Here is a 26,886-nt window from a genome sequence, read left to right as displayed (position 1 = left end):
GATACTCCTATCATTACACCATCATGTCATCAGACCACTCCTATCATTACACCATCGTGTCATCACACCACTCATATCATTACACCATCCTGTCATCACACCATCGTGTCATAACACTATCCTGTCATCACATCATCCTGTCATCACACCATCCTGTCATCACACCATCATGTCATAACACCATCTTATCATAACACCATCCTGTTATCACACCTTTATATTATAACACCATCCTATCATCATGCCATCCTGTTATCACACTATCCTGTTGTCATGCCATCCTGTCATCACACCACTCCTAACATTACACGATCCTGTCATCACACCATCCTGTCATCACACTCTCACGTCTTCACATCATCCTGTCATCACACCATCCATCCTATCATCACACGATCCTGTCAACACACCATCCTGTCATAACACAATCATATCATCACGCCATCCTGTCATCACACCATCATGTCATTAAACCATTTTATCATCACACTATCCTGTCATCACACCTTTATGTCATCACACTATTATGTCATCACACCTTTATGTTATAACACCATCGTGTCATCACGCAATCCTGTTATCACACTATCCTGTTATCATGCTATCTTGTCATCACAACACTCCTAACATTACACGATCCTGTCATCATATCATCCTGTCTTCACATCATCCTGTCATCACACCATCCTGTCATACCATCCTGTCATCACACCATCCTGTCATAACACAATCATATCATCACACTATCATATGATCATACGATTCCGTCATCACACCATCGTGTCATAACACCATCATGTCATCACACCACTCCTATCATTACACCATCTTATCATCACACCATCCTGTCATCATATCATCCTGTCATAACACCATCCTGTCATCACACCATCATGCCAATACACCATCTTATCATGACACGATCCTGTCATCACACCTTTATGTCAACACACCATTATGTCATCACACCATCATGTCATCACACCTTTATGTTATCACACCATCGTGCCATCATACCATCCTATCAACACACCATCCTGTTATCACAACATCCTGTTAACACGTCATCCTGTCACCACACCATCCTGTCATCACACTATCCAGTCTTCACATCATCCTGTCATCACACCATCCTATCATCACACCATCCTGTCATAACACAATCATATCATCACATTATCGAGTCATCATATCATCATGTCATCATACCATCCTGTGATCACACCTTTATGTCATCACACCATCCTGTCATAACACCATCCTGTTATCACACCACTCCTATCATTACTCCATCATGTCATCACACCATCCTGTCATATACCATCATATCATCCAACATCATGTCATCACACCATCATGTCATCCCACATCATGTCATCACACCATCCGTCATAACACCATCTTATCATCACACCATCATGTCATCACACCATCATGTCATTACACCACTCCTATCATTACACCACTCCTACCATTACACCATCACATCTTGTCATCACACCATCCTGTCATAACACCATCCTGTCATCACACCATCATGTCATTACACCATCTTATCCTGTCATCACACCTTTATGTCATCACACTATTATGTCATCACACCATCAACTCATAACACCATCCTGTTATCACACCATCATGTCATCACACCACTCATATCATTACACCATCCTCTCATTACACCACTCCTATCATTACCCAATCGTGTCATCACAACATTGTGTCATCACACCATCATGTCATAACACCATCCTGTCATTACACCATCTTATCATCACACCATCCTGTCATCACATCTTCTAATGCAATTATTTTGTAAAACACGCTTTCATTGGCTATTGCACTGATGTTTGAAGCAGTGAAACGAGCATTAACGAGGCAGAGAGCTTTTCATTGTGACGTCATAATAGAGCGACGCAAAAACACAATGCCCCGTGACGTATTTTATGTAACAAAACTCAACAAAATAAGACGTAAACAACAAACAAAATGCATATAGATTGCATTACAATGGGAATAACTGATCTTCTAATTTGGTAATTGCGACCGTTAATGCTGATTTAATGGTCGCAAACATCCGTTTTACCGGCTCCGCTTGAGTTTTACCGGCGACGCGTAAGCGGAGCCGGTAAAACGGATGTTTGCGACCGTTAAATCAGCATTAACGGTCGCAAATACCAAATTAGAAGATAGTTATTCCCTAATTTATGACATCACACCATCCGGTCATTACACCATCTTATCATCACACCATCCTGTCATCACATCTTTATGTCATCACACCATCCTGTCATTACACCATCTTATCATCACACCATCCTGTCATTACACTATCTTATCATCACACCATCTTGTCATCACATCTTTATGTCATCACACCATCCTGTCATTACACCATCTTATCATCATACCATCCTGTCATTACACCATCATGTCATTACACCATCTTATCATCACACCATCCTGTCATCACACCATCATGTCATTACACCATCTTATCATCATACCATCCTGTCATCACACCTTTATGTCATCACACCATCCTGTCATTACACCATCTTATCATCATACCATCCTGTCATTACACTATTTTATCATCACACCATCCTTTTATCACACCATCCTGTCATTACACCATCTTATCATCATACCATCATGTCATCACACCTTTATGTCATCACACCTTTATGTCATCACACCATCCTGTCATTACACCTTTATGTCATTACACCATCTTATCATCATACCATCCTGTCATCACACCATCCTGTCATTACACCATCTTATCATCATACCATCCTGTCATCACACCATCCTGTCATTACACCATCTTATCATCATACCATCCTGTCATCACACCTTTATGTCATCACACCATCCTGTCATTACACCATCTTATCATCATACCATCCTGTCATTACACTATTTTATCATCACACCATCCTTTTATCACACCATCCTGTCATTACACCATCTTATCATCATACCATCATGTCATCACACCTTTATGTCATCACACCTTTATGTCATCACACCATCCTGTCATTACACCTTTATGTCATTACACCATCTTATCATCATACCATCCTGTCATCACACCATCCTGTCATTACACCATCCTATCATCATACCATCCTGTCATCACACCATCCTGTCATTACACCATCTTATCATCATACCATCCTGTCATTACACTATCTTATCATCACACCATCCTGTTATCACACCATCCTGTCATTACACCATCTTATCATCATACCATCCTGTCATCACACCATCCTGTCATTACACCATCTTATCATCATACCATCCTGTCATTACACTATCTTATCATCACACCATCCTGTTATCACACCATCCTGTCATTACACCATCTTATCATCATACCATCCTGTCATCACACCATCATGTCATCACACCTTTATGTCATCACACCATCCTGTCATTACACCATCTTATCATCATACCATCCTGTCATTACACCATCCTTTCATCATACCATCCTGTCATCACACTATCCAGTCATCATACCATCCTGTCATCACACTATCCAGTCATCACATTCATCCTGTCATCACACCATCTTATCATCACATCATCCTGTCATCACATCTTTATGTCATCACACCTTTATGTCATCACACCATCCTGTCTCACATATGGTGGCGTATTGATAATATCCACATAACTTTCTGTTAACATTTGTATCATGCCAAGTCAAGATAACTATCGCGTCAGGTCATGATAACTTTCTGGTTTGTCGACAAACATCGAATTTATATCATGTCCAGTCAAGATAAGCTATCACATTTGTACTGTTAACCATCTTGACATGATGAGATAACTTATCTTGCATCAGGAATAAAATAGCTGTCCTATCGCAAAAATACGATTGTTTATCTTGACTGGACAAGATATAAAGTCGGCGCTTGTTGATGCCACCATAATCACACCATCCTACAATCACACCACATTTCATCACATCATTGTTATATAGCTTGTCTTCATATTTTATCTCTAATAGAGATAACACTCACTGGGAAAATTGACTTTTAAAGTTATCAAATAAAAAACATTTCTGCCTAATTTTGACCGAAAAAATGTGCTGAAAATTTGTGCATTTTAATAATAGATTAATTTATATATTTCTTTTGAAAATCATCACCGTAGGTGGTTTTTTTCATCTTTTTGAAGAAAGGGTAATGCATTGTATGAAAAGATTTCTACAAATTTGTTAATTTTCACTGAATAACGCTGATATATCAATATACTCCGTACACTCACTCCAACAGTTTAATTGTGCTCTTGAAGTATAACATGAAAAACGTATAAACTATTTGATCAGAGTGGAAGTAAAATAATCCTTATATGGGATTGGCTGCATCCGTTTAAAACATCACTCAAGCACTAGACAGTAATCCAAAATCACTACATTCTACATTATATTTTACACATGGTTGCAATCAGAATTTTAAAATGAACTTCCGGATGATAACGAACTTAATTGGTTGGGAGAAAGAAAGGCCAGGAGGGTTACAAGTGTACTGAGAACCAGATATTAAATAACATTTGTCTGAAAAGAATATAAAGTTACCACGCATATGAAAAGCTTTCATTAATGATGATAAAATTCCTAAGTTACCAATGATATGGAACTTATTTTGTTTTGTCAGTAGGTTAAAAGAAATACTTGTAATACGGAATCTGAATTTGAGAGTTTGGGTGAATATTTGCTGATTTTAGAGTGATTTTTGTATGGGCTCCTAGCTTCGGACTGTGGACAGAAAATTGAAATCTAACACTTCCTGGTTCTACCCGTGCGTGTGCACCTGAGCAAGCAGGTAGGTATACGTGCACTCAATTTATGATTTACTTCAATTATTATATAAATTTTGTTATATTGTATATACAACATGTACACAGTGTACATACAACATGGGGGTGAGACAATATTAAAGAGTCAGCGTCTCTTGTGATAGGAGTTATACATAACTGGTCCTGGTAAGTTCTAAGCGTATTTTTTTTTATTCTTCAGTTCAATGAGTAACAGACTTTTGTACCCTACAGACGATATGATTGGAGATTGTTAAGTAATATTTCATAATTTGATATATAAGTATATGTTGTACTATATTGCAGACATTTGAAACCTACTCAGTATTCAAAAATTGATATATCTACCAGGTATATATGTAAAGAAAATTCCACGTTTTTTAAAGCAATTATTTTTACCCGCGAACCGAAAATTACAACAGGTTTTGTATTGTGACCTTGAATCCATGTATTCATTTTAGAACTGGCAATTAAATGTTTAAACTAGTGAATAAGATTGAAGCACTACTCCTGAAGCTCTGACCCTTTTATACAATTTCATTCTTCCATGGAAAGCCAATTCAATAATTCCTAAATACTAGTAATATCAACAGTATAATTATACACTTCAAGAAATTTATGAGGAAAACATTGGATTTAAGGGGGTATCACCCCAAATTGTCAAATTTAAGATAGATTTTTTTTTCTTACTGATTTATCGGGTAAAAGTGTTTGATAAAAACTTAATTCATTCCTTGCAATTCTTGTCCTTCTGGGGGCTTGATTCATATTATCTGAAAATAATTAATCATGGCAAAGGAAATAGTAGAAGGCTTCAATTTCCCCAGAGAAATCTCTAGAATTCAGCAGTTTCCGGGGTCTTGTGACATTTTATTTGATATCTAATAATTTTTATAAATTATCATCAAAGGTCTCTGTAAGGAAATATGTAGTAAATTTTTATAGGGAGAATTCACTGCCGTGATTATAAATAAAAGAGAAGTACACGGTATCAATTTCGCTATAGCGCACTGTTTGCAAAGCTTGAATTTAAACCAAAAAAAATAGAATTGAAATTTAAGACTTAAGTATTTACGGTTATATGGTGGCGTATTTTTGACATTTATGTTAACCTGTCAAAAGTTTCTGTCGACTTGTCAGTAAAAATCATTTTGACAAAAACTCGGTATCTTGTATCAACTCGTTATTATATATGCCACAAACTGATATCTACTCGTGTCATTACATCTGACAAGTTGTTACATGTAAATAAATTAAAATTATCTGACAAGTCGACATGATACTTTTTTTGACAAGTAGACATAATTTTCTCACAAGTATCTGAAAAGGTTACTTATTTATCTGATAAGTCGAAATAACATTACCCATATTAATACAAGTCAACATTATTATTTTATAAGTCGACTTGTCAGATATTATTTTGATTTTGTCAGATACTTAATTATCACGTCGACTGTTGTCGATAAAAAAAAATTGTCAACTAGATAACACAACCATAGTGTGGACTGTGGCAACGCACTTTGAAAAAATTACGCACTTTGAAAAAATTTTTCAAAGTGCGTAATTTTTTTCAAAGTGCGTTAAATTTTGGACACACTCAACGCACTTTGAAAAAATTTTTCAAAGTGCGTTAAGAATGCACATAAACATTTTTTACCATGGAGGCATTTAACGCACTTTGAAAAAAAAGATATGTATGAAAATAAAAATTCTAGACTTAGATTTTAGTAATAGAGGAAATCAAATTGTAATAATTATATCATTTGAAAAACTTTTTAAAATTTACATGAACTCATTTAACCTCATTGAGAACAAGGAGAAGACGAGTAGAAGGTCTCTCATCCCAACTTTTTTTTCTTAAACATTGTGCATAGCCGTCGGTAGCAAATTGAATGTTGACCCCACAGGAAAGCCCCAATTTTTAATGCATACATGTACATATAATGTATATATTTTCAAAATATTTATATGCCTACATGTAACCCCCTTTTCCAGAACTGATGCCTATGCTACACCCAAATACATGTGTTACCATAACTGGTATGACGTTGAAAACTTTCAATAAATTTAATTTTAGATAAAATGCATTCAAACTTGAAAAAAAAATAAGTACAGTAAAGCATTTAAGCGAGAAAGAATTTTCAAAGTATAGAAAAATCGCTCACTTTCACATCCTGAAGTGACATCTTCACAGAAGAATTATCAAACAGGTTCAATTATTTATCATACCTAAGATTTGCAAAAATGTTGACAAATCCATACACATTTTTTTCAAAGTGCGTTAATATGGTCCATATTAACGCACTTTGAAAAGAAATTTTATTTTTTCAAAGTGCGTTGACTTGGTCCCAAAATTTAACGCACTTTGAAAATTTTTTTCAAAGTGCGTAATTTTTCAAAGTGCGTTGTAACAGTGGACACTATTTCTTGATTATTTTTTTGTAACGTAAATAACTGGCAAGTCAGTGAGAGGATCTGACAAGCAGTCGATACAGTAATGTTTTAAAAATTATAATTTGACAAGTGTAGGCAGAACTATGCCACCATATTGTTTGTCAAAACGTCTTATGATCAAATCAAGTGGATTAATGTGTATTAGTCATTACAAAACTTTGAAGATATTTGTTTGCTTTTTTTTACTTTCATTATATATTATATTGAATAAAGAGAGAAAAAATATGAAAACACATCCAATATTTGTTATTATACTGTTGATCATAAACACAATCAAACTTTTAACCTTGTTAAATCCAGTTTTATTAAAACTGCATGAAAATAAAAAAAAATATACGAGTATATATCAAGATTAACTGTTATGTTCATTCATCAATGTGGGGTTGGGCAGAGTTTTTTTTTTTTTTGGTTAGTTGGTTTTTTTTTTTTGACAACTTACAGCCAAAAAATTCTTAAAACTCGACAATCCCTTTTTTCGGGGGTGGGGTGGGTGGGTTAGGGGGTTAGCCTTTTTTCCACAAACAAATTTTAATAAAACGTGTGCATTTACATAAATCGATTTGAATGCTGCTACACAAAAGTGGTTCAGTCGCCCATTTTATGAACATTTTAAAGGCTTCGTTTAGAAGAAAATTGAGGGTCCCTTCTTACCATTACTACTTGCCTGAATATTACCTGTTTTTCTGCAATGTTAAAATTGTTCTTTTCCGAATTAAAACACTGTTCTAAAATTTAGAACTAGTATCCCCATAATCTTATATTATTCTAATGTAATTGAATAGAATAAATGCTTACTGTTATCATTCAACTTCTAGTAATTTGGAATTCTTAAAAGACTTGTTTTGATTGAATGACATGTAGTATCCAAAACACACACACACAAAATAATTAAGATATATTTGATTCCTTTTTTCTCTCCAAGCAATTACGTTATGAATCAATGAAATGGACCGCCCTGGTTTTGTCCAGAAAACGCCTTTGAAATCAATAGGTAAGAAAGAGTGACTTTTATTTTTTGCTGATTTTTCTTATGTAAAATTGAATCGTTGGATGTGAATGGTTTCCTTGACAAGTGAGGTAATTCTTGCATCGAAAACGGTATTCGTAATACTCAAACTGTAAGATGAAGATAAAAGGTCAAAAATATTTATACACCTAATTTACATAAGTAAGATATTTTTGACAGGTGCTCAAGATATCCTGAAACTAGAATTTGACAAATGTGGACATCTCAGAAAAGAGGGAGGGTTAGAGAGGACCCTGCTCAGCAAGTTTGTTAAGTGTAAGTGTTAATGTTCAACTCATTTCGACTGTTCTTTTATACTCTCGTTAATCATAGGCTGAAATCATTTATAGATCAAAGTTAAACATTAATATTTTAGATTTACATCCGTTCACCGATTTTTTTTTTTAAAAGATTGAAGGAAAATTTTCTTTGTGGTAAGGATATGAAATCTCATCGAAATAATCCATATCTGTAGTTATATAGTAGCTATTAAAAAGAACCTTAAAACATTTTTGCATATACATACTTAGATCAAAATTCGATGTTTTATTACAGGGAGACAATTCTTTGTCGTCTTAAGAAATGGGTGTTGTTATGTTTTCGATAATGACCAATCTACACAATCAAAAACGGCGTTCTCATTTGAGAACTATTGTCGGTAGGTATTATAACGTTACCCATTTAGTAAACTGATATCGTGTACAAAGTGTAGAATATTAATAATCATTGCAAAGAATTCCAGTCCTATTAAATATTAGTCTTTTTGCAAAAAATTAAATATGAACATCTTTAATCCGAGTAATGTTTGAGATGTTTCCGAAGAATAGAAGTTCAGCAAAAATTATACTAAACTTTAAATTAAAAACAAAACAAAATTGTGAAAAAACTCTCGGCAATTCATTATAATAATCTATTTTTAGATTAGAATGCTTTACCCGAGCAGATATGGAGAATTGTTTTAAGGTTATCCCTAGGTCCGGTCATGAGGAATTCCTGAAGGAGCACTGCTTTTCTGCCTCTGACAACCAAACGCGACAGGCCAGTCAAACTTCAGTCATTTTTTAATCTATTCTTAATATATCATTATGTATACACATTACCATAATCAACATTTATTTACTTATTCTGCCAGATTGAATAGCGTATAATCAAAATATTTATTTATTAATGTTTCCATACCTACAAGTTTAAGACCAAATGCTGCTTTTTTGTCCCCCGCTTTCGCATTCGCCTCTCCGACTGTCCTCACAAAACTTTAACCTTGCCCATAACTTTTAATTTAGTGGAGCTATGACTTTCATATTTCACATGTGTGTTCCTTGTGACAAGACCTTTCTTGGGTACCACCAAATTTGACCTTTTGCCCTTGGAGTTTGACTTTCACACAAAAATTCCAAACTTTTACTTTGGCCATAGCTTTTGAATGGCAGGTACTAGGACTTTCATATTTCACATATATATTCTTTGTGACAACACCTTTCATTGGATACCAACAATTTTAATCTTTTGACCTTGGAGATTTATGTACTTATGTAAAAACTTTAACCTTGACCATAACTTTTGAACGGTAAGGGCTAGGGCTTTTGTACTTCACATGTGTAATTCTTGTGAGAAGACCCTTCATTGGACACCAAGAACTTTTACCCTTTGACCTTGATCTTGGAGTTTGAACTATTTTTTAAAAACTTTAACCTTGGTCACAACTTTTAAACGGTAGATACTAGGACTTTCATATTTCACATATGTATTCTTTGTGGCAAGACCTTTCATTGGATACCAACAATTTTGACCTCTTGACCTTGGAGATTTACTTACTTATGAAAAACTTAAACCTTTACATAACATTTGAACGGTAAGGGTTAGGGTTTTCATCCTTCACATATGTATTACTTGTGACAAGACCTTTCTTAAGAAACCAACAACTCAGACCCTTTCACCTTGGAGTTTGACCTACTTTTCAAATATTTATCCTCGACTATAGCTTTTGAACAGGTGGTTCTGGAGATATTGTAGTTCACAATTGTATTTGTTGTGAGAAAAACCCTACTTTGGGTAATAATATATTTAATTTGCATTTAAGAAAATTTTAATCTTGGTTACATGTATATTGCCGTTCGGGGTCATCAGTGTTTCATAAACACATCTTATTTCTTATATTGAGAAGAGATAGGGCTTTCATATATGACATGTGCATTACCTGTGACAAGATGATTCTGAGCATGTTATGATTTCTTACCCCTTGACCTTGACCTTCACGATTATTTAAAAAAAATGAACTTCAATGATGATTTCTAAATAAATGACATATGATAGGGTGTTCATATTAGACACAATACCGGTATGTCATAAAAATAACATCTCACCCACAAAGAACCGAAAGCGGGGGACCACAATTCATATGATTACACACACACACACACAGCAGAGCTACAGTCTCGTGAGAGATTTCTGGTTCATGTTTGCATTTCAGATTGATATCGTTCCTCTGTCGTTAAGATTGAAAAAAAAAGTTTCATGTAGTAACATGTCTACAAACGTTTCATTCTTTTAATTTTTTATACCAACCTCCACTTATCCAAGACTTCCAGAATCGAAACAATACGTGATGGCAAACTTACATCTTACAAATATTTCTCATTTTTTGATCTGGATCGTTCTCAAATAAATTATACTCGTCTCTTTAATGTTGGGTACTCCCTTTTTTGCAGGGGTGGCTTATCGCTATATACAAGGCTTTACATGTTGCAAACAACTTGACATTGCCAACTGAAATGTAAGTGACTGTGATAGAATTAAAAAGAACCCAGAAATGTTGTGTTCACAATATGCACGTGTGTTTTTAACAATTCATTGAAAGCTATTTTACTTCTAGAACGAAAGATGGTTGGAAGGTGGATATTTTCGGGAAAGGGACTGATCCTAATCGTTACAGCTACATAGATGAGATGCCAGAAGACTTCCTGAAAGACCTCCCTAAGGACTCACCGAAAACCGCCAAAAAACGCTACTCTAAGTTGCCACGTAAAGTTTATTTGATATTTGTCTTTATAATTCTAAAATACTCAGTACCATATACATACATTATATACCGGTAATACTCTTAAGAGCTTTTTACTAGACTTACATGAAACGACCATCTTTTCAGCAATACCATCAATAAACAGAACCAAAAGTTTGCCAGCTCGTCCCATGACACCAAAGAGTAGTTCTAACGACTCGGTGAGCAATGATTCTGACGACTCGCCATCTGATAACTATGACGACATTCTAATGGAGCCACCAACCACGAAGCCCGAGCCACCGACCGCTAAACCGGGTAAACTAGCTCGGTCTGTGTCTGAGTCATATAAAGCTAGACCCCAACCAGCCGTTCCCGTAAATGAAAGAGACGAAATATCGCGCCCGGATTCGTATCTCAGTCCTAAGGCTGAGGTAAATATCCTTTCATTAATAATTCCGTGATTGAATTATATTATTTTTTATGGGAAATCTCAATTTTTCAGGTGGCTGACTTGCCTCTCTTTGAAGGGAATTCTCCAGAGGCTAAAAGGTAAGAGAGAGAGAGAGAAGGAGGAGGAGGAGAGAGATTTGAAATCAATATTTAGATAATCTTTAAATTTGTTATAGTGCAATAAAAGATGAAGCTGTTGGAACATTTCTCATTCGGAAGTCTAATACGGGTGGCGATAAAGTCATGTTTGTAAGTATGTAACAAGTCTAATTTAAGTTATGTAATTGACAGACAACCAACTGGACTTAAAAGTGGCACATGCGATTAAATTTCTGTGCACAAAGATACCTGGTATTTGATTATGTTTTAATACGGCGTACACAAATTAAGTCCGAAAAGAGTTTTGTTCATAGTCCTTTTTGCTCTTCGATCAGTAAAGCTGGAATCGATTCGTAGAAGGAATTCGTCCGCCATATTCCTCTATTCAATCGTTATATCTGAGGATCTCTATATAAGGTGTTCACTTAGTCATTGTTCAGTGCCTGTGTAGACGGACTTTCATGTATGCTATATCACTAATGTACACACTGGGTAGCAACAAAAGTAACAGTTAGCGCTTATTCCAGGAGAGTAAGAAACCAAGAAACTTATAACAGTTGCACTGGTCAGTGCAGTAGCATACAAACAAAAACAGATACACGTAAATTGCAATATAAATAGGGTAATTAAGGAATGGATTTTTAAAATAGTTATAAAGTAATTTATTTATTTTATTCAATACCTATTTTTGCCTGTAGGTATTGGTTGTCTCAGGTCCTGCTGGTGAATTACAATACAGGATATACAAAAAGGTATGCGGCACTTCATCGTCGTTTGCGACCAAAATGTACGATCTTCTCCCATTCTGTAGGAGAGAGCTATATGCGGACTCCGGACCGTGGCTTGAGACGATGGGGTCACTTTAAATCACAATCATTTTCATGTTGTAATTAATATGCATATTATTTGTTTCTGTTCATGTGCGTTTTATTGGTTGGGGTGGGGATACTGTTGCATGCTTGTTTCTAGCAAATCGCAAATTTTGACATTTTCTGATAAAGATGACAATCTACAGCTTTAAAATTACCAAAATATATTAATTTGACCAAATGCGGAAAAGAAATACGCACGCTAACTCTCGATTCCCGCCTACATTCTGGAACCATTTAATTTAATAGAAATAGCAATTTGGCCATAAAATCTTTGTTTAATACAAAGAACAGTTCAATGCTAATTGATGTATTGTCTTAATACCAGGGCTAAACAGTAAATTATCCATAATTCCAGCTCTTGAAAAAAGGGGGGTAGACGATATTTTCCATTGAAATCGGAGTTTCAAGCATCACCATATTTTGAAATAGTCTTGGATATGATTAAATGTTCTTTATATCTTTTCTTATGTCTTTGGCAAATAAATAAAACATAAATATATTAATAAAATATAATGTTTCAGTTGTAAATCGCTTTGAAATTGGTGAAAAATAAGCAGTTTTATCGTTTTTTGTCAATAAACATAATGCCCCCCCTCCCCCCAGTGTCACACAAAAAGCTTTGGTATGAATTTGTGAAATAACATTCCATATTACCTGTAAAAAGGAATTTTTGTGACACTGGGGGGAAAGATGTTTTAAAAATATTTTCCGTTTTCCGTTGATTTCTATAGTGAAAAACACAGTATTTTCCAAAATTTTAAAGTTATCTCTCTTTGTTTTTCCAAATAAGTAATATTTTATGAAAATCCATATAATTTTCTATAAAATACATTAAAAATTCATCTAATATGTTAACTTTTGAAAATTGACTTAGAGGTAGGCGGGAGAACAATACTATCATTCGCAGTTCTTTAGAACCAATTTGATTTTTTTCTTTATATAAAGTTTATAGAAATAGTATTTCAGTGTATGGAGTAGACATACTTCGCGTACTTCCAGTTCCAGTACACGACCTCTGTGCCACAGTGGTCGTGTACTGGAACTGGAAGTACCATTTTAAACTTAAAGCTGATACAGTCGATATTTTTATGCCCCCGTAAACGAAGTATTTATGCCCCCGTAAATGAAGTTTCGGGGTAAATAGTTTTTGTCGCGCCCGTCCGTCTGTCTGTCAGTCTGTCTCTCTGTTTGTCTGTTTGTCCGCAAAAACTTTAACCTTGCCCATTACTTTTGATTTAGTGGAGCTATGACTTTCATATTCACATGTGTATTCCTTGTGACAAGACCTTTCTTTGGGTACCACCAAATTTGTCCTTTTGACCTTGACCTTGGAGTTTGACCCACTTTTACACAAAAATTCCAAACTTTTACTTTGGCCATATCTTTTGAACAGTAGACACTAGGACTTTTATACTTCATACATGTATTCCTTGTGAAGAAAAGACCATTTAATGGATACCAACAATTTTGACATTATGATCTTGACCTTGGAGATTTCCGTACTCAAGAAAAAACTTAAACCTTGGCCATAACTTTTGAACGGTAAAGGCTAGTAATTTCATACTTCATATATGTAACCCTTGTGAGAAGTCCCTTCATTGGATGCCAAGAACTTTGACCCTTTGACCTTGACATTTGACCTTCTTTAAAAAGCAAACCTTGACCACTACTTTTAAAGGGTTAGGGCTAGTGCTTTCATACTTTACATATTTAATCCTTGTGACAAGACCTTTCATTTGATAGCAAATTTGACCTTGACCTTGGAGTTTGACCTACTTTTAAATTTTTTTAAGCTTGGCTATAAGTTCTAAACGAGGGCTAAGGCTTCCATAATTTACGTATGTATTTTTTGTGGCAAGACCTTGCATTGGATTACCTTAACCTTGAAGATTTCCGTACTTATGAAAAAACTTTAACCTTGGCCTACTTTCATATTTGAGAATTGTATTTCCAGTGAGAATACCCTACTTTTTGTACCAATATGATTATTTAATATATTATATTCAATATATTTAAAAATTTGCACTTGAGAAAAGTTTAATCTTTGCCATATTGCCATACGGGGGCATCAGTGTTTCACAAAAACATCTTGTTTCTTTTAATTACAAAAAAACAATTTGTCATTCTAGGAAGAAGACAAAATTTATCTTGAAGAGAAAACCTACTTTGAGCGACTTTCAGAACTTGTGGATCATTATAGAAAAAATGATCTTCCATGTCAACGCAAGCTGACAAAACATTATGGACACATGGAATTATGAAGCAAAGCAAGATTACACAGGGGCTTGAAATACTTATTTAGAGCTAATGCTTTAGTTGAGTATTTTTAATCCAAAAATACATGCAACAGTAAACTTTTTATATTTAGCGGCAATCTTGAAATTGTCTGTATCCGCTGGACAACCGAATAACACAGTAACACCGGTATGATTGGCGTATGAATATCCCTCTTAAGTTTTTCGGTTCTTCACTCTTCTGAGCAATGTTGAATTTCAATTTATTTTCTTGATTCATTGAAGAATGTTCCTGTCTTTGGGGTTTTGTTTGGAAACACTACTCAATCGTCGCGGATTTGACTGTTTCAACTCTCTGATTTAGAAGACTTTTTTACCATTATCTCCATATCTTCCATTATGTGTATTATTTATAAATTACAAAATTTATATTACTTCAGTAAAACTCAGTTATAACGAAGTCACAGGGACCAGAGAAATTACTTCGCTATATCCGTAATTCCTTATATCCGTGTAAGGAATTCATTAAATTCATATAGCTAGGGATCTAAAATAACTTCGCTATATTCGTGTTCGTAATAAACGAGTTTTACTGTAATGCTTATGAACTGTACATAACTTTATGCATTCTGGAATTATTTTTTGACTTCTTTTGTTTATTGTTGATTTTACTATTTTAAAAAGTATTGCTTATATGACCTGTATTTTATTACTCATATTGTTATTAAAAAACATTGAGACTTATATCTTATTATTTTAGATAGTGAGATAAAAAATGTCAGAATTGTATTTTGTACTTTTCTGTGCAGTCTCTTGAAATGAATTTAGAGGCTAAAAACATTAATACTATACAGCTATAAATCATTATGTCGTACTACAATCTCGCAGTCATGATCACGTTTAAAGGTTGTGGATATTTAAGATATCACACCATCTAGTTTGCTAGGTATGCCAGGGCATCAACAATGGTTGGGTTGGAAACGTGGGATAATTTGCATAACGGGCAAAGCCTGGTATGAATAAATTATCTTACGTTTCCAACTATATCGTTGATCATATGTCCCTGGCATACCCAACAAACTAGGCAATGATTCCTTATAATTTCATTTAAGGAATAACTGTCTTATTTTTCAATTTCATGATGTGATCAATCGATTGGCTTGCGTGATAATTTGCATAAACGCGGAAGACGTTTATGCATAAAATTATCACGCAAGCCAATCGATTGATCACATCAAGAAATCGAAAAAATAAGACAGTTATTCCTTATATTTACATGCTCTAGATTTCGTCAATCCACGTTCTACAAGCCCTGCTTCTGTCTAGCTATTTGTCCCGCCCTGCACGTGATTTTTTTAACCGCGCCTATTGAAGAACTAGTACATTTATGTAGAAATAAAGTACATTAACTATTTGTAATTTTATCTGGGGAAAAGACATTAGAATTGTAAATATTATCCCAAGGGGGCTTGTAACACCTGGGGTCTAAGTGGATGTGGGGAGTGCCGAGCACGCGGTTTGAGCAGAACAAAGAAGGCTGTTTAGATAGGCAGACGTATTTAAGTTTATGCAGACGTAGTTAGGTTGATTGTATGTACATCGGTACTTGAGTTAGGAAGATTGGGGGGAGTTAAAACTCTATATTTCTTAGTATCTAACTAATATGTTTTACGGTGTGACCATTGGGGCGAGCGCAGTTTAGTTAGAATGATCTAACTGTGTCTCGGTACAAGCCCTCACCACAGTTAGAATACGTCCCATGTACTTGCAATGTAGCAAATTGGAGCAGATCCGCACCAAAATGATTTTGAAGAATATAAAAGGATTTGCACTGGAAATAACTACCAAATTAATCAAAACAAACCTTTTTGAGATTGCTTATGCCTTTTATCCCAGAAAATAATCCATCTAAAGACGAAAATCTAATTAATTTTCTCAACGTTTTTCTCTCGCTTCAAATTTACCTGCCATGTTTACATTCGGAACTCTCTAGATTGTTCGTAGTAAATGCACTGAGTTATAGTGAGTACGAGTTATCGCCCATGTTTCTTTTGCTACATTACGAATACACGGAACGAATTCTATCGTTAAACCGGGTCCGTAGGACAATATCATTTTAACGATAGAACGTTCTATCTAAGCGCAGTTGTACCATCAAAAACACTTGAAATTTCTTGAAAAATTGATCAGCCACTTCGAACATCAAGCCGCAACGAGACATCTCGACCAGCTGTGACGTCACACGTCGTCACGGAGCTCGTCGGAGCTTACGGAGACAGCCGAGCGCCTGGTTGCAACTATAGACCTTGTGCAATTTTGGTCGAGAAACATTGCAGAGTTTTTTTTGTTTCTTTGAAAATTTTTCTACAAACTGAATGCCTTTTATACTTTACGTTATTATTTATTTATTTATTTGCGCAAAGGACATTGGGTAGTGCAGGAATTCTGGGAATGTTTCACAGAGAAATTTGCCTGACGTATGTACAGAAATCCGAATTTCCTCTGATCATACACGTTAGTCTATTGAGCTCGCTTCGCGACGCTCGCTGCGCTCGCTATTATTAGACAATAGGGTCGAGATCATTTGACTCGGGAATGGAGACGGCGCGACCGTTAGTGTTTTCAAGAAAAAGTTCATCTTTGTTGCATGAAACTCCTAAAGTAGAGAGGCATCACCCTACCTCAGACATTTTTTCGGGTGCAAGGCCTAAAGAAAATATCGGTAATCCTAGTTATAGACAAAGCATTGGCCAACAGATGATGATGACTATTTGTCGTCTGGTATTACTATGAGAAAACCTTCAAGAGTAAGGTTTTCATCACCGACACGTGTAAGCGCCAAAGAAAAACCTTCTCCTAAAACCCCTGTCACACCGGGGCTGCGTCCTCACGGCGACTGCACGGCGTCCTCAAAAATTGCAAAACGCCGAGGTGATCGCAGTAGAGTCTCCTACAGCGCCGTGACAACGCGACGAGATCTCCACTAAACGCCGTAGGGTCGCGTAGGGTCTCCTGGAACGCCAGGGGACGGCGATCACTTTGGGCATGCACAAAGTACACGCCGTGTGATCGCCGTCTGATAAGAACGCAGTAGAAACGTTGTATGATCGCCGTAGCAGCGCGGTAGGATCTCCAACAACGTAGTGGGAGCTGCGTACGAACGCCGTGAAGACGCACATGATCGCGGCATGAACGCAGTGATAGTAGACTGCGCTTCCACTGAGACCCTACGGAGACCCCACGGAGTCCTTGGAGATGTCACTGCGTTTCTATCGCGTTTTTACGGCGCTTCTAATGAAATTTATCGTCTTGTGATTTTCTCGACTGCGATTTCAATGCGACAACACGGCGTTGTCACTGCGATCACTGCGCTCCCGTGGCGTTTCTACAGCGTCCGTTGGCGATCACAATGCGCTTTCACGGCGTTGTTAAATCGTTGTCAGCCACTTTACAAAAACAGCAGCAATGGCTGCTGCACAACGACAAACAGGAATGCTCCTTGCATTGATACACGTGCAACAAGCTCAAGAAGAAGAAGACGCTTTATTTATTGTCCAAAGACGAAGACTGAGGAGAGCCAAAAGGCGTAGGAGAGTCTGGGTACGGCTGTGGCTGGGCGTCAACAGAAGGCTTGATTACGGTCACTTTCATCGACTAATGCCTGAGTTACGGAACGAAGATCCTGCAAGTTTTATAAATTTTCTCCGTTTGCCGCCTGCTATGTTTGATGAGCTCCTTGCAAGATTGCGACCATATATTACCAAGCAATTAAGACACTAATTATCGTAAAGCAATCGAACCAGGTTTGAAACTTGCTATGATTTTACGCCACCTTGCGACCGGGGAAAGATATGCAAGCATGAAATTTGACTTCAGAGTACCCCACAACACAATTTCTCTATGCGTTCGTGAAGTATGTCAGGCCATCATAAATGAGTATAAGGACGAGTGTCTTCAATGTCCAATCACTCAAGTAGAATGGCGTGAAATTTCTGCAGAGTTTTGTCGCAAATGGAACATGCCCCATGCATGTGGCGCACTTGATGGAAAGCACATTGCTTGTAGACGTCCTCGCAACAGCGGTAGTTTGTATTATAACTATAAAGGTTTTTTCTCAATCATGCTCATGGGCCTTGTTGATGCAGACTATAAATTCTTGTGGATTGATGTAGGTGGATATGGACACATGTCCGATTCTCAGATTTTCAACGCGTCCGAGCTGAAGGAATGTTTAGAGGACAGCAGCATTGGATTTCCTGCTGCAGACCCACTTCCGAATGATGAAATACCAACATCGTACTTCATTCTGGGTGACGATGCTTTCGGGCTTTGCACATACCTCATGAAGCCATATTCACAGCGCCAAATGACAAAAGAGCAAAGAATTTTTAATTACCGAGTGTCGAGGAGTCGACGTATTGTTGAGAATGCGTTTGGAATCATGGCGCAGAGCTGGCAGATTCTATTTACAACAATGCAACAAGAACCCGAAACAATCGCTATAATCGTCGAAACATTTTGATGCGTATGCACTACCCTGCACTCCAAAACCCTGACATACACGTAGAAAACGCAGACCACCAAATAATCCCTGGTTCATGGCGGGATACGACAAATATGCATGATGTGGAGAATGCTGTGGGCCCCAATCGAGATAGCACAGCAGCAAAGAAACTACGGGAGTATCTAAAGTTGTATTTCAACTCCACAGCTGGTTCTGTGCCTTCGCAGGATCGTATGATTTGAATTCTACCAAGATAACATTAGAGAATAGGACAGAAGTTGTATTTCAACTCCACAGCTGGTTCTGTGCCTTCGCAGGATCGTATGATTTGAATTCTACCAAGATAACATTAGAGAATAGGACAGAAGTTTAATTTTTTATGTGTGTTTATGAATCGATTTACTTAAATATGATTTTTATGAATGTTCATCAATTTCCTATTGTTTTATTTGCATTTTATGAAATTTCATGATTACCCACTTTTCATTAGAATAAGCAAAGTAAAAAAACTATGTTGAAATCATTTATTTACCTATAAATGTAGAAAATAAAGTTCACCACTCCCATCTGTATACATGTACATTGTAAAACGGTTCAGATAAAAAAATTCAAACAAACAAAATAAGAACATATTTCACACTTCCTGTGTTTCTTGAGTATCAGTTAAAGAGGAAATAAGAAGTCAGTTACAGTTCATATTTTCTTGTGTATCGAAAAACCCTCAATTGTTTACTGTCCTTCCCCATCCCGACACTCACCATATGGTCCGGAAACTCTGTTAAGAGGGGAGTTACACATTTCCAAACTGCTATTGACCAGGCTAGTTAAGTTTACTGACTGTTCTCCAGATTGAATTGGGGTGCTGGTAGTGGCTATGTTAGATAGCCCTTGGGTCACTACTGTTGTCGGCTGTAGCTCAGTCATCTGTGTCTGAACCCAAGCCGGACTCTGCGATCCCCAAACAGACATATTCCGTTGGACCGTTGTAGGCCACTGCGGAGGCGGAGGCTGCCAAAGTGCGCTAGTCGATCCAGTACAAGGAGAAGGCCGCGAAAAGGCATAGAACTGCTGCTGTGGTGGTGAAAATGGCAGTTGATGAGCAGAATATGGCTGTTGATGAACAACTGGATTGAGGAGCTCTTCACTCTTTTCTTGGTATGTGTACATTAGGTTGGAGCATTCCCTTTGGGGACGGATGCAGGTTAATCATTACTTCCTTTGTCCAGTCAGCAAATGCCGTTCTCTCCGTAGCCTTTGGAGGAGCCAGCATCTCCAATACTTTCGTCTGGAAAGCCATGGACTGTTCACAATATTGCTGAGCAATCTATCTTCCTCTTGAATGGCTTTCTTTCTGGACGATACTGATGATGAAGGCTCCAGCTGTTGATGAGAGATAGTGTCAGTTTCTGTTTCTGTTTCAAATTCTTTCTCTAAATTACTATCATCCTCTGTGGATTTAGTGGAAGCTATCTTCTCTTTCATCTGTAAAAGCACAAAAAATAAGAAACGTAGATCACAAGTTGGGAACTTTGTGGACATTAAAATATTAAATAGGTCTACATTAAAATGAAAGGGCTTTTTGTACTTACACTGACTGTAGTTTTCTTCTTGATTTCAAAGATATGAACCTTCAGCCAGGCAAAATTTTGAAGGATCCAGCGGTCTCTTTCTGTTAGCTCACTTGCACCATCACCAGATTTTCTATGTAAGAGGCGGGTATACCGGGTACGGATGGACCGGTACCAGGTCTTCAAAGTTTTAACGTCCTTGCCAAGGCTAGCTGCTTTGGATTCCCAAAGAGAGTCTTTCTTTTTGAAATCCTTGTAGGCATTCAGCTTTTTGTTGTACAAAATTTCGTTTGCCTCAAGCCAAGAAGCCATTTCATCCTCTTGTTCATCGGTGAGATTAGTCTTAGATCTTTTCTGTGACTGTATTGGAAGACTGTCTGAGGTTGAAGGGTTTGATGGACTGCTTGCTCTAGAGGAAATCGAACAAGGTGATTTCTCGCGCTCTGGATGAGGTTGACAGTGTGATTCTTGATTCAAATTTGTTGGCATTGGATTTTGCTTTGGTTCTAAATCTGTAGGATTTGAATCCAATGTCCGAGGACTATTTTTTGTCCTTCTTTTAGATTTCGTTTTCCTTTTCCTTGTCATGGTGAAAGGCAACTGAATGACGATGCTTGTATTGCTTTTGTTTATATAGCAAGGTGAAGAACGTATTGTGAACGCCGAACACGCGCCTTGAGAACGCCGTGCACGCGAGGTGACAACTCCTTGAACGCCGTAAAAACGTCGGGAAGACGCCGTGGAAGCGCAATAAATCGCTTAGAGATCTCCGTGGGATCGCAGTAGCTCGCTGCGAGAACGCCGTAGAAACGCGCCAGTCGCCGTAAGGACTCCGTGACATCTTCACATTCTGAAAATTTGACAGAAATTTGTGCAGTTTCATTGCGATTCCACGGCTATTTTCAAATTTTAACAACGCCGTAACAACTCCGTGGGGAGGCGGTTGGTGTGACAGGGCCTTAAGGCAGCCACTGTAGCCTTGAAGCCTGCTACATATGATGGAACGATAGCATGGCAAGACTACCGCAGTCACTTTGAAGCGCGTGCGCAAATAAACGACTGGAACGAGGAAAGTAAAGGTACCTACCTTGCTGTTTCCTTGCGTAGTAATGCCCTGGGGGTCTTGGGGAATCTTTCTAGAGGAAGATCTCCAGAATATGAAGAGTTGGTGCGTGTTTTGGAAGAGAGGTTTGCTCCACCAAGTCAGACAGAGTTATATAGAGTACAGATGCGAGAGCGTCGGCAGAAGCCAGGGGAAACTTTGCCAGAACTCGGTCAGGCTATTCGGAGACTTGCCAACCTCGCGTATCGAACAGCAGACGCCGAGATAAGAGAGACTCTTTCTAAAGATCAATTTATTGACGGGCTTGTTGATTCCGAGATGAGGATACGAATAAAGCAAGCTAGGCCAGCAAATTTAAATTAGGCCATAAGGTTGGCTGTAGAGTTAGAGGCATAAAACAGGGCAGAGCGTAAAAGGCATCTCAGGAGTGCGACCCCTGAAGTTTGCAATAAAGTGTATGAATATAAAGAGGGTGACCTTATATCCCTGATTACGAAGCTCTCTGACAAATTCGAGAAGCTTTCTAAAGATGTAGAAGAAATAAAACAAAGGAGATCTCCATCTTCCCCTGTTTGGAGTAAGGGTGGTCACAAAGAAGGGGGTAAGGACAGGGTTAAATGCTTCTATTGTCATAAACAGGGTCACATGCGTAAACATTGCCCAAATCTTAAAGCCAAGGGCATGGAAGCTGGTAAGGAAGCTGCAAAAGGCAGCAGTAGCGATTTTAAAAGCAATGGGGAGACATTCTCCCATGCTTCTGTGGGTTCTAATACTATTGGTCTGGAAGCAGGGTTGTTTGTTAATGCTAAAGTCAATGGGTTGAATTCAAAACTTCTCGTTGACACAGGAGCAACTTTGACCCTTGTTTCTGCTAAATTGATGGAACATATCGTAAGCCAGGACACCCCAGAATTATTTCGAATGGAACGAGATGTTTTAGACGCAGGTGGAAATAATTTAAATGTGATGGGAAAGGGTATGTTCACTTTTCAAATAAGCAATTTTCAATGTTCTGTTAAAGCTGTTGTTGCTGAATGTTGATGGTTAGGCCTTGATTTCTTAACACAACATGACTGTAGTGTAGACCTGAAAAGCCAAGAGTTAGTCGTGGGACGACATAACAACTTCACCATGGAAAAGAAAGGTCACTTTGGGTGCTTTAGGGTGGTAACGTTGAACACAGTGACCATTCCTGCAAACAAAGAGGTTTTAATACCTGGAAAGGTTTGTATACCAGAGGGTGGTCAGCTGCCTTCTCGTGAAAGTTTGGTTGAACCGTTAGAGGAAAATACTGCAGAGTCGTCTACTGCAGTTGGTAGATCTTTGGTTCTTGGTGCGAATGTAGTACCAGTTCGTGTCTTCAATTACACTGATGAACCTTGTCTTATTCATAAGGGCACAAGCTTGGGCCAGATAAGCCCGGTGTTTTCAGTGAGTAACAATTGTCAAGAGGTAGTTGCTACGGAAGTCAATGAGCAACTGGTGGACCTTCTCGGACGATGTAGTGAGGACCTAACAAAGGATCAAGTCAAGACTGTTCGTGATATGCTGAAAAGCTATGGCCATCTTTTTGCAAAAGATAATTAGGACTTGGGCTTCACCAATGTTATCGAGCTTGAAATTAATGTGGGGAACGCTAAACCTGTAAAAGAACCCCCTCGCCGTCTCCCATATCATGCCACTGAAACGGTTGACAAGCAAGTGCAAGAAATGATGAGAGATGGAATAATTGAGCCATCATCCAGTACTTGGGCTGCAGGGGTTGTACTTGTGAAGAAGAAGGATGGTTCGACACATTTTTGTGTTGATTATCGGAAGCTGAACAAGTTGAACATTCAGGATGCGTATCCTCTTCCTCGCATAGACGAGTCCCTCGACAGTCTGAAAGGTAACAAATGGTTTTCGACCCTTGACTTGTTTTCCGGTTATTGGCAAGTATCTGTCAAACCAGAGGACCTTCCAAAAACGGCCTTTGTTACTCGTAAGAGTTTATACCAATTTATGAAAATGCCTTTTGGACTGAGTTGCGCTCCCGCGACATTTCAGAGGCTCATGGAGAAGATAATGACGGGGCTTCAATGGGAGTTCTGTTTGATATATTTGGATGATGTAATCATTGTCGGTAAAACATTCGAGCAAATGATTCAGAATTTGATGACTGTTTTTGATCGTCTCATTGCAGCAGGTCTCAAGCTCAAGGCGAAAAAGTGTACTCTCTTTGCGAAGGAAGTTTTATATTTGGGCCATGTTATATCTGAGGAGGGGGTTGCCACAGGTCCAGAGAAAGTTAAAGTGATAAAGGATTGGCCAGAGCCTTGCAACGTCAGTGAGTTCCGTTCGTTTCTTGGTCTCTGCGGGTATTATCGGCGTTTTGTTGAGAAATTTTCGGAAAGGGCCAAACCTTTATCAAAGCTTACAGAAAAAGGGGCTGCGATGAACTGGACGCAGGATTGTCAGGATGCATTTAGGGATCTAAAGCAGCGATTATGCAAGGCTCCGATACTTGCAATGCCAGATTATAATCATGAGTTCATTCTGGATACAGACGCAAGCAACCAAGCCATTGGAGCTGTTTTATCCCAGATGAATGAATTAGATGGCATTGAAAGACCGATTGCGTATGCAAGTCGCACCCTGTCAAAAGCTGAGTGCCAGTATTGCGTCACGAGGAAAGAACTGCTAGCGGTGGTAAACTTCACGAAATATTTCAAACATTATCTGTACGGCAAGCAATTCACCGTGAGAACAGACCACAGTTCATTGCGCTGGTTGCTCAATTTTAAAAACTCGGAGGGTCAGCTAGCGCGATGGATCGAGGCGCTAGGGAATTTTAAAATGAAAATAGAACACCGTCCTGGAAAACAACATAGTAATGCTGATGCGCTAAGTCGACTTCCTTGCAAGAAGTGCTGCATGCCTGAGGAACCGATTGTATCGCAAGTGCGCAACATAGCTCCGGACACAAATATGAAGTCTCTACAAAAGGAAGATGCTGCTTTAGAACTGGTCAAAATTGGGTTTTAGAGGGCAAGAGACCTGAGTATTCTGCTATAAGTAGTGAGGGACGCGTAGTCAAATCGCTGTGGTCACAATTTGAGGCTTTGATTGTTGATGATGACATACTGTATAGGAGATGCATCGATGGTAAAGGCACTAAGTTACAAGCTGCTGTGCCGTTTAGTGAGAGGCGCACAGTTCTAGGTGAACATCATGAAAACAGGGTGTCGGGTCACTTAGGTATGACAAAGGCAGTTGCGAAGATCCGTCAGCGGTACTATTGGCCATGCAGGTCTTCAGTCAGATGTCCGTGCGTACATCGCATGCTGTGAAAAATGCAGTAATTATAAACGGAAAGGTTTTCAAAAGACAAAGCAATCGCCTATGCAAATTGTCCAGGTTGGGGCACCAATGGAGCGTATAGCAACAGATATACTTGGGGAATTACCCATAACAAACAAGGGGAATAGGTATATACTTGTAGTATCGGACTACTATTCAAAATGGACGGTGAGCTTTCCGATGAGAAATATGGAAGCCGAGACTGTGGCAAAAGTCATCGTTGAACAAGTTATTACTCGGTTCGGTGTGCCTTACGTCATCCATGCTGATCAGGGGGCACAATTTGAAAGCAAATTGTTTGCAGATGTCTGTCAGCTTCTTGGTATTAAAAAGACACGAACCACTCCATACCACCCCAAATCCGACGGAATGGTGGAGCGTTTTAATAAAACGATAGCAACTATGCTCAGCGGATATGTAGATGAACACCAGAAAGACTGGGATATCCACCTTCCGTACGTGATGATGGCCTATAGATCTGCAGAACACGAGACGACAGGGTGCACTCCTAATGCCCTAATGCTTGGAAGGGAAATGGCGACACCACTTGATGTGATGTTTGAAATGCCAGCCACTGCCTCTGTCGTCCCGCATAATGTATGGGCTTGTGAACTGAAACAGCGTATAGAAGAAGCTCATAGTGCAGTTCGCCAACATACGGGTCAGGAAATGCGTTGACAGAAGAGATATCACGACGCAAAGATAAACTGGCAAAGCTTTCATAAAGGGGATGAAGTATATGTTTTCTTTCCTCGGAGAAAGGTGGGTCACTCCCCGAAATTTACGAGCTTTTGGAGACCCATTCACCATCGTTTCAAAGAAATCAGATCTATTGTATGAAGTCAACTGTAGGTAGAAGGAACAGTCGCAGATAATACATGCCGATAGGTTGACTGCTAAAACCTCAGATTTTGGCAGATGAGGTCGTTGTAGACAATGAAGAAGATGAGGTTGAATCGTTCAACACACAAGATTTGGTAGATACCCATGTTTAGGGACAAGATGTAGATCTGACAAGAGGATTAGAAAACAGCCCATCTGGCATAAAGACTATGTCCAGTGAACATATTGGTGAAGGGAGGGCTGATATGTATATTAATGTAGAGGTATAGATTAATGTAAATAGAGCATGTTATATGTTTATTGGCTAATAAAAAAAAAGAAAAGAAAAAATATATAAAATATAAAATGCTTATGCGAGGACGCATAAAATTAAGGAGGGGGTAATGTCGCGGATGTATTCCGGAATTCGGAGAATCGGCCATGAAAAATCTAAATTTATGTTGAACTTTTTTTGTCAATTAACCTGTACCTGATTTATTCGACTTCAGTTCTCCAACTCTCTTATTTTAGTGAATTCTTAGCATCAGTTGGATAATCTAAGCTGTGCATTAACATTTTAGTATATTTGTGTATTTAATATTGCCATTGCAGTGAATAAAATAGTATTTGCTACCTGATGT

General features: G+C 38.0%; 5 protein-coding genes across 5 annotated transcripts; 3 read left to right on the top strand and 2 right to left on the bottom strand.

Annotated features, from left to right (window-relative positions):
- The first annotated feature begins 893 nt into the window (after window positions 1-893).
- Window positions 894-1,514, top strand: LOC134250168 (histidine-rich glycoprotein-like). The gene has a single exon (XM_062732517.1). It carries the CDS (start codon window positions 894-896, stop codon window positions 1,512-1,514), a length of 621 nt encoding a protein of 206 aa, XP_062588501.1.
- A 3,078-nt stretch (window positions 1,515-4,592) lies between these two features.
- LOC134250157 (uncharacterized) lies at window positions 4,593-15,310 on the top strand. Its single transcript, XM_062732510.1, has 12 exons — window positions 4,593-4,841; window positions 8,210-8,278; window positions 8,474-8,569; window positions 8,849-8,951; window positions 9,214-9,331; window positions 11,002-11,066; window positions 11,166-11,314; window positions 11,439-11,725; window positions 11,797-11,843; window positions 11,921-11,993; window positions 12,542-12,595; window positions 14,845-15,310. Exons 2-12 carry the CDS (start codon window positions 8,233-8,235, stop codon window positions 14,974-14,976), a joined length of 1,170 nt encoding a protein of 389 aa, XP_062588494.1. The 5' UTR covers window positions 4,593-4,841; window positions 8,210-8,232; the 3' UTR covers window positions 14,977-15,310.
- A 3,498-nt stretch (window positions 15,311-18,808) lies between these two features.
- Window positions 18,809-19,471, top strand: LOC134250166 (uncharacterized). The gene has a single exon (XM_062732516.1). It carries the CDS (start codon window positions 18,809-18,811, stop codon window positions 19,469-19,471), a length of 663 nt encoding a protein of 220 aa, XP_062588500.1.
- Window positions 19,472-19,779: 308 nt separating this feature from the next.
- On the bottom strand, window positions 19,780-20,636 carry LOC134250156 (uncharacterized). The gene has a single exon (XM_062732509.1). The coding sequence runs from the start codon at window positions 20,618-20,620 to the stop codon at window positions 20,183-20,185; it is 438 nt and encodes a 145-aa protein (XP_062588493.1). The 5' UTR covers window positions 20,621-20,636; the 3' UTR covers window positions 19,780-20,182.
- A 26-nt stretch (window positions 20,637-20,662) lies between these two features.
- Window positions 20,663-21,976, bottom strand: LOC134250165 (uncharacterized). Its single transcript, XM_062732515.1, has 2 exons — window positions 21,043-21,976; window positions 20,663-20,935 (listed from the first exon to the last, which is right to left on the bottom strand). The coding sequence occupies exons 1-2, from the start codon at window positions 21,607-21,609 to the stop codon at window positions 20,663-20,665; spliced, it is 840 nt and encodes a 279-aa protein (XP_062588499.1). The 5' UTR covers window positions 21,610-21,976.
- Window positions 21,977-26,886: the final 4,910 nt, after the last annotated feature.

This window comes from Saccostrea cucullata, unplaced genomic scaffold (genome assembly GCF_032062105.1).
Source record: "Saccostrea cucullata isolate Sc308-1 unplaced genomic scaffold, CSIRO_AGI_Scuc_v1 ctg44, whole genome shotgun sequence".
Classification (NCBI taxonomy): domain Eukaryota; kingdom Metazoa; phylum Mollusca; class Bivalvia; order Ostreida; family Ostreidae; genus Saccostrea; species Saccostrea cuccullata.
The sequence above is the reverse complement of the archived record's forward strand: the minus strand, read 5'-3'. Positions and strand labels throughout refer to the sequence as shown.

Coding starts and splice junctions, on each gene's coding strand:
- LOC134250168 (XM_062732517.1), top strand. CDS start 894: ATGCCAATACACCATCTTATCATGACACGATCCTGTCATCACACCTTT.
- LOC134250157 (XM_062732510.1), top strand. CDS start 8,233: ATGGACCGCCCTGGTTTTGTCCAGAAAACGCCTTTGAAATCAATAG. Junction 8,952..9,213: donor TCATTTGAGAACTATTGTCG/GTAGGTATTATA, acceptor ATCTATTTTTAG/ATTAGAATGCTTTACCCGAG. Junction 9,332..11,001: donor CTGACAACCAAACGCGACAG/GCCAGTCAAACT, acceptor CCTTTTTTGCAG/GGGTGGCTTATCGCTATATA.
- LOC134250166 (XM_062732516.1), top strand. CDS start 18,809: ATGAAATTTGACTTCAGAGTACCCCACAACACAATTTCTCTATGCGTT.
- LOC134250156 (XM_062732509.1), bottom strand. CDS start 20,620: ATGTACACATACCAAGAAAAGAGTGAAGAGCTCCTCAATCCAGTTGTT.
- LOC134250165 (XM_062732515.1), bottom strand. CDS start 21,609: ATGACAAGGAAAAGGAAAACGAAATCTAAAAGAAGGACAAAAAATAGT. Junction 20,936..21,042: donor AGAAGAAAACTACAGTCAGT/GTAAGTACAAAA, acceptor GTGCTTTTACAG/ATGAAAGAGAAGATAGCTTC.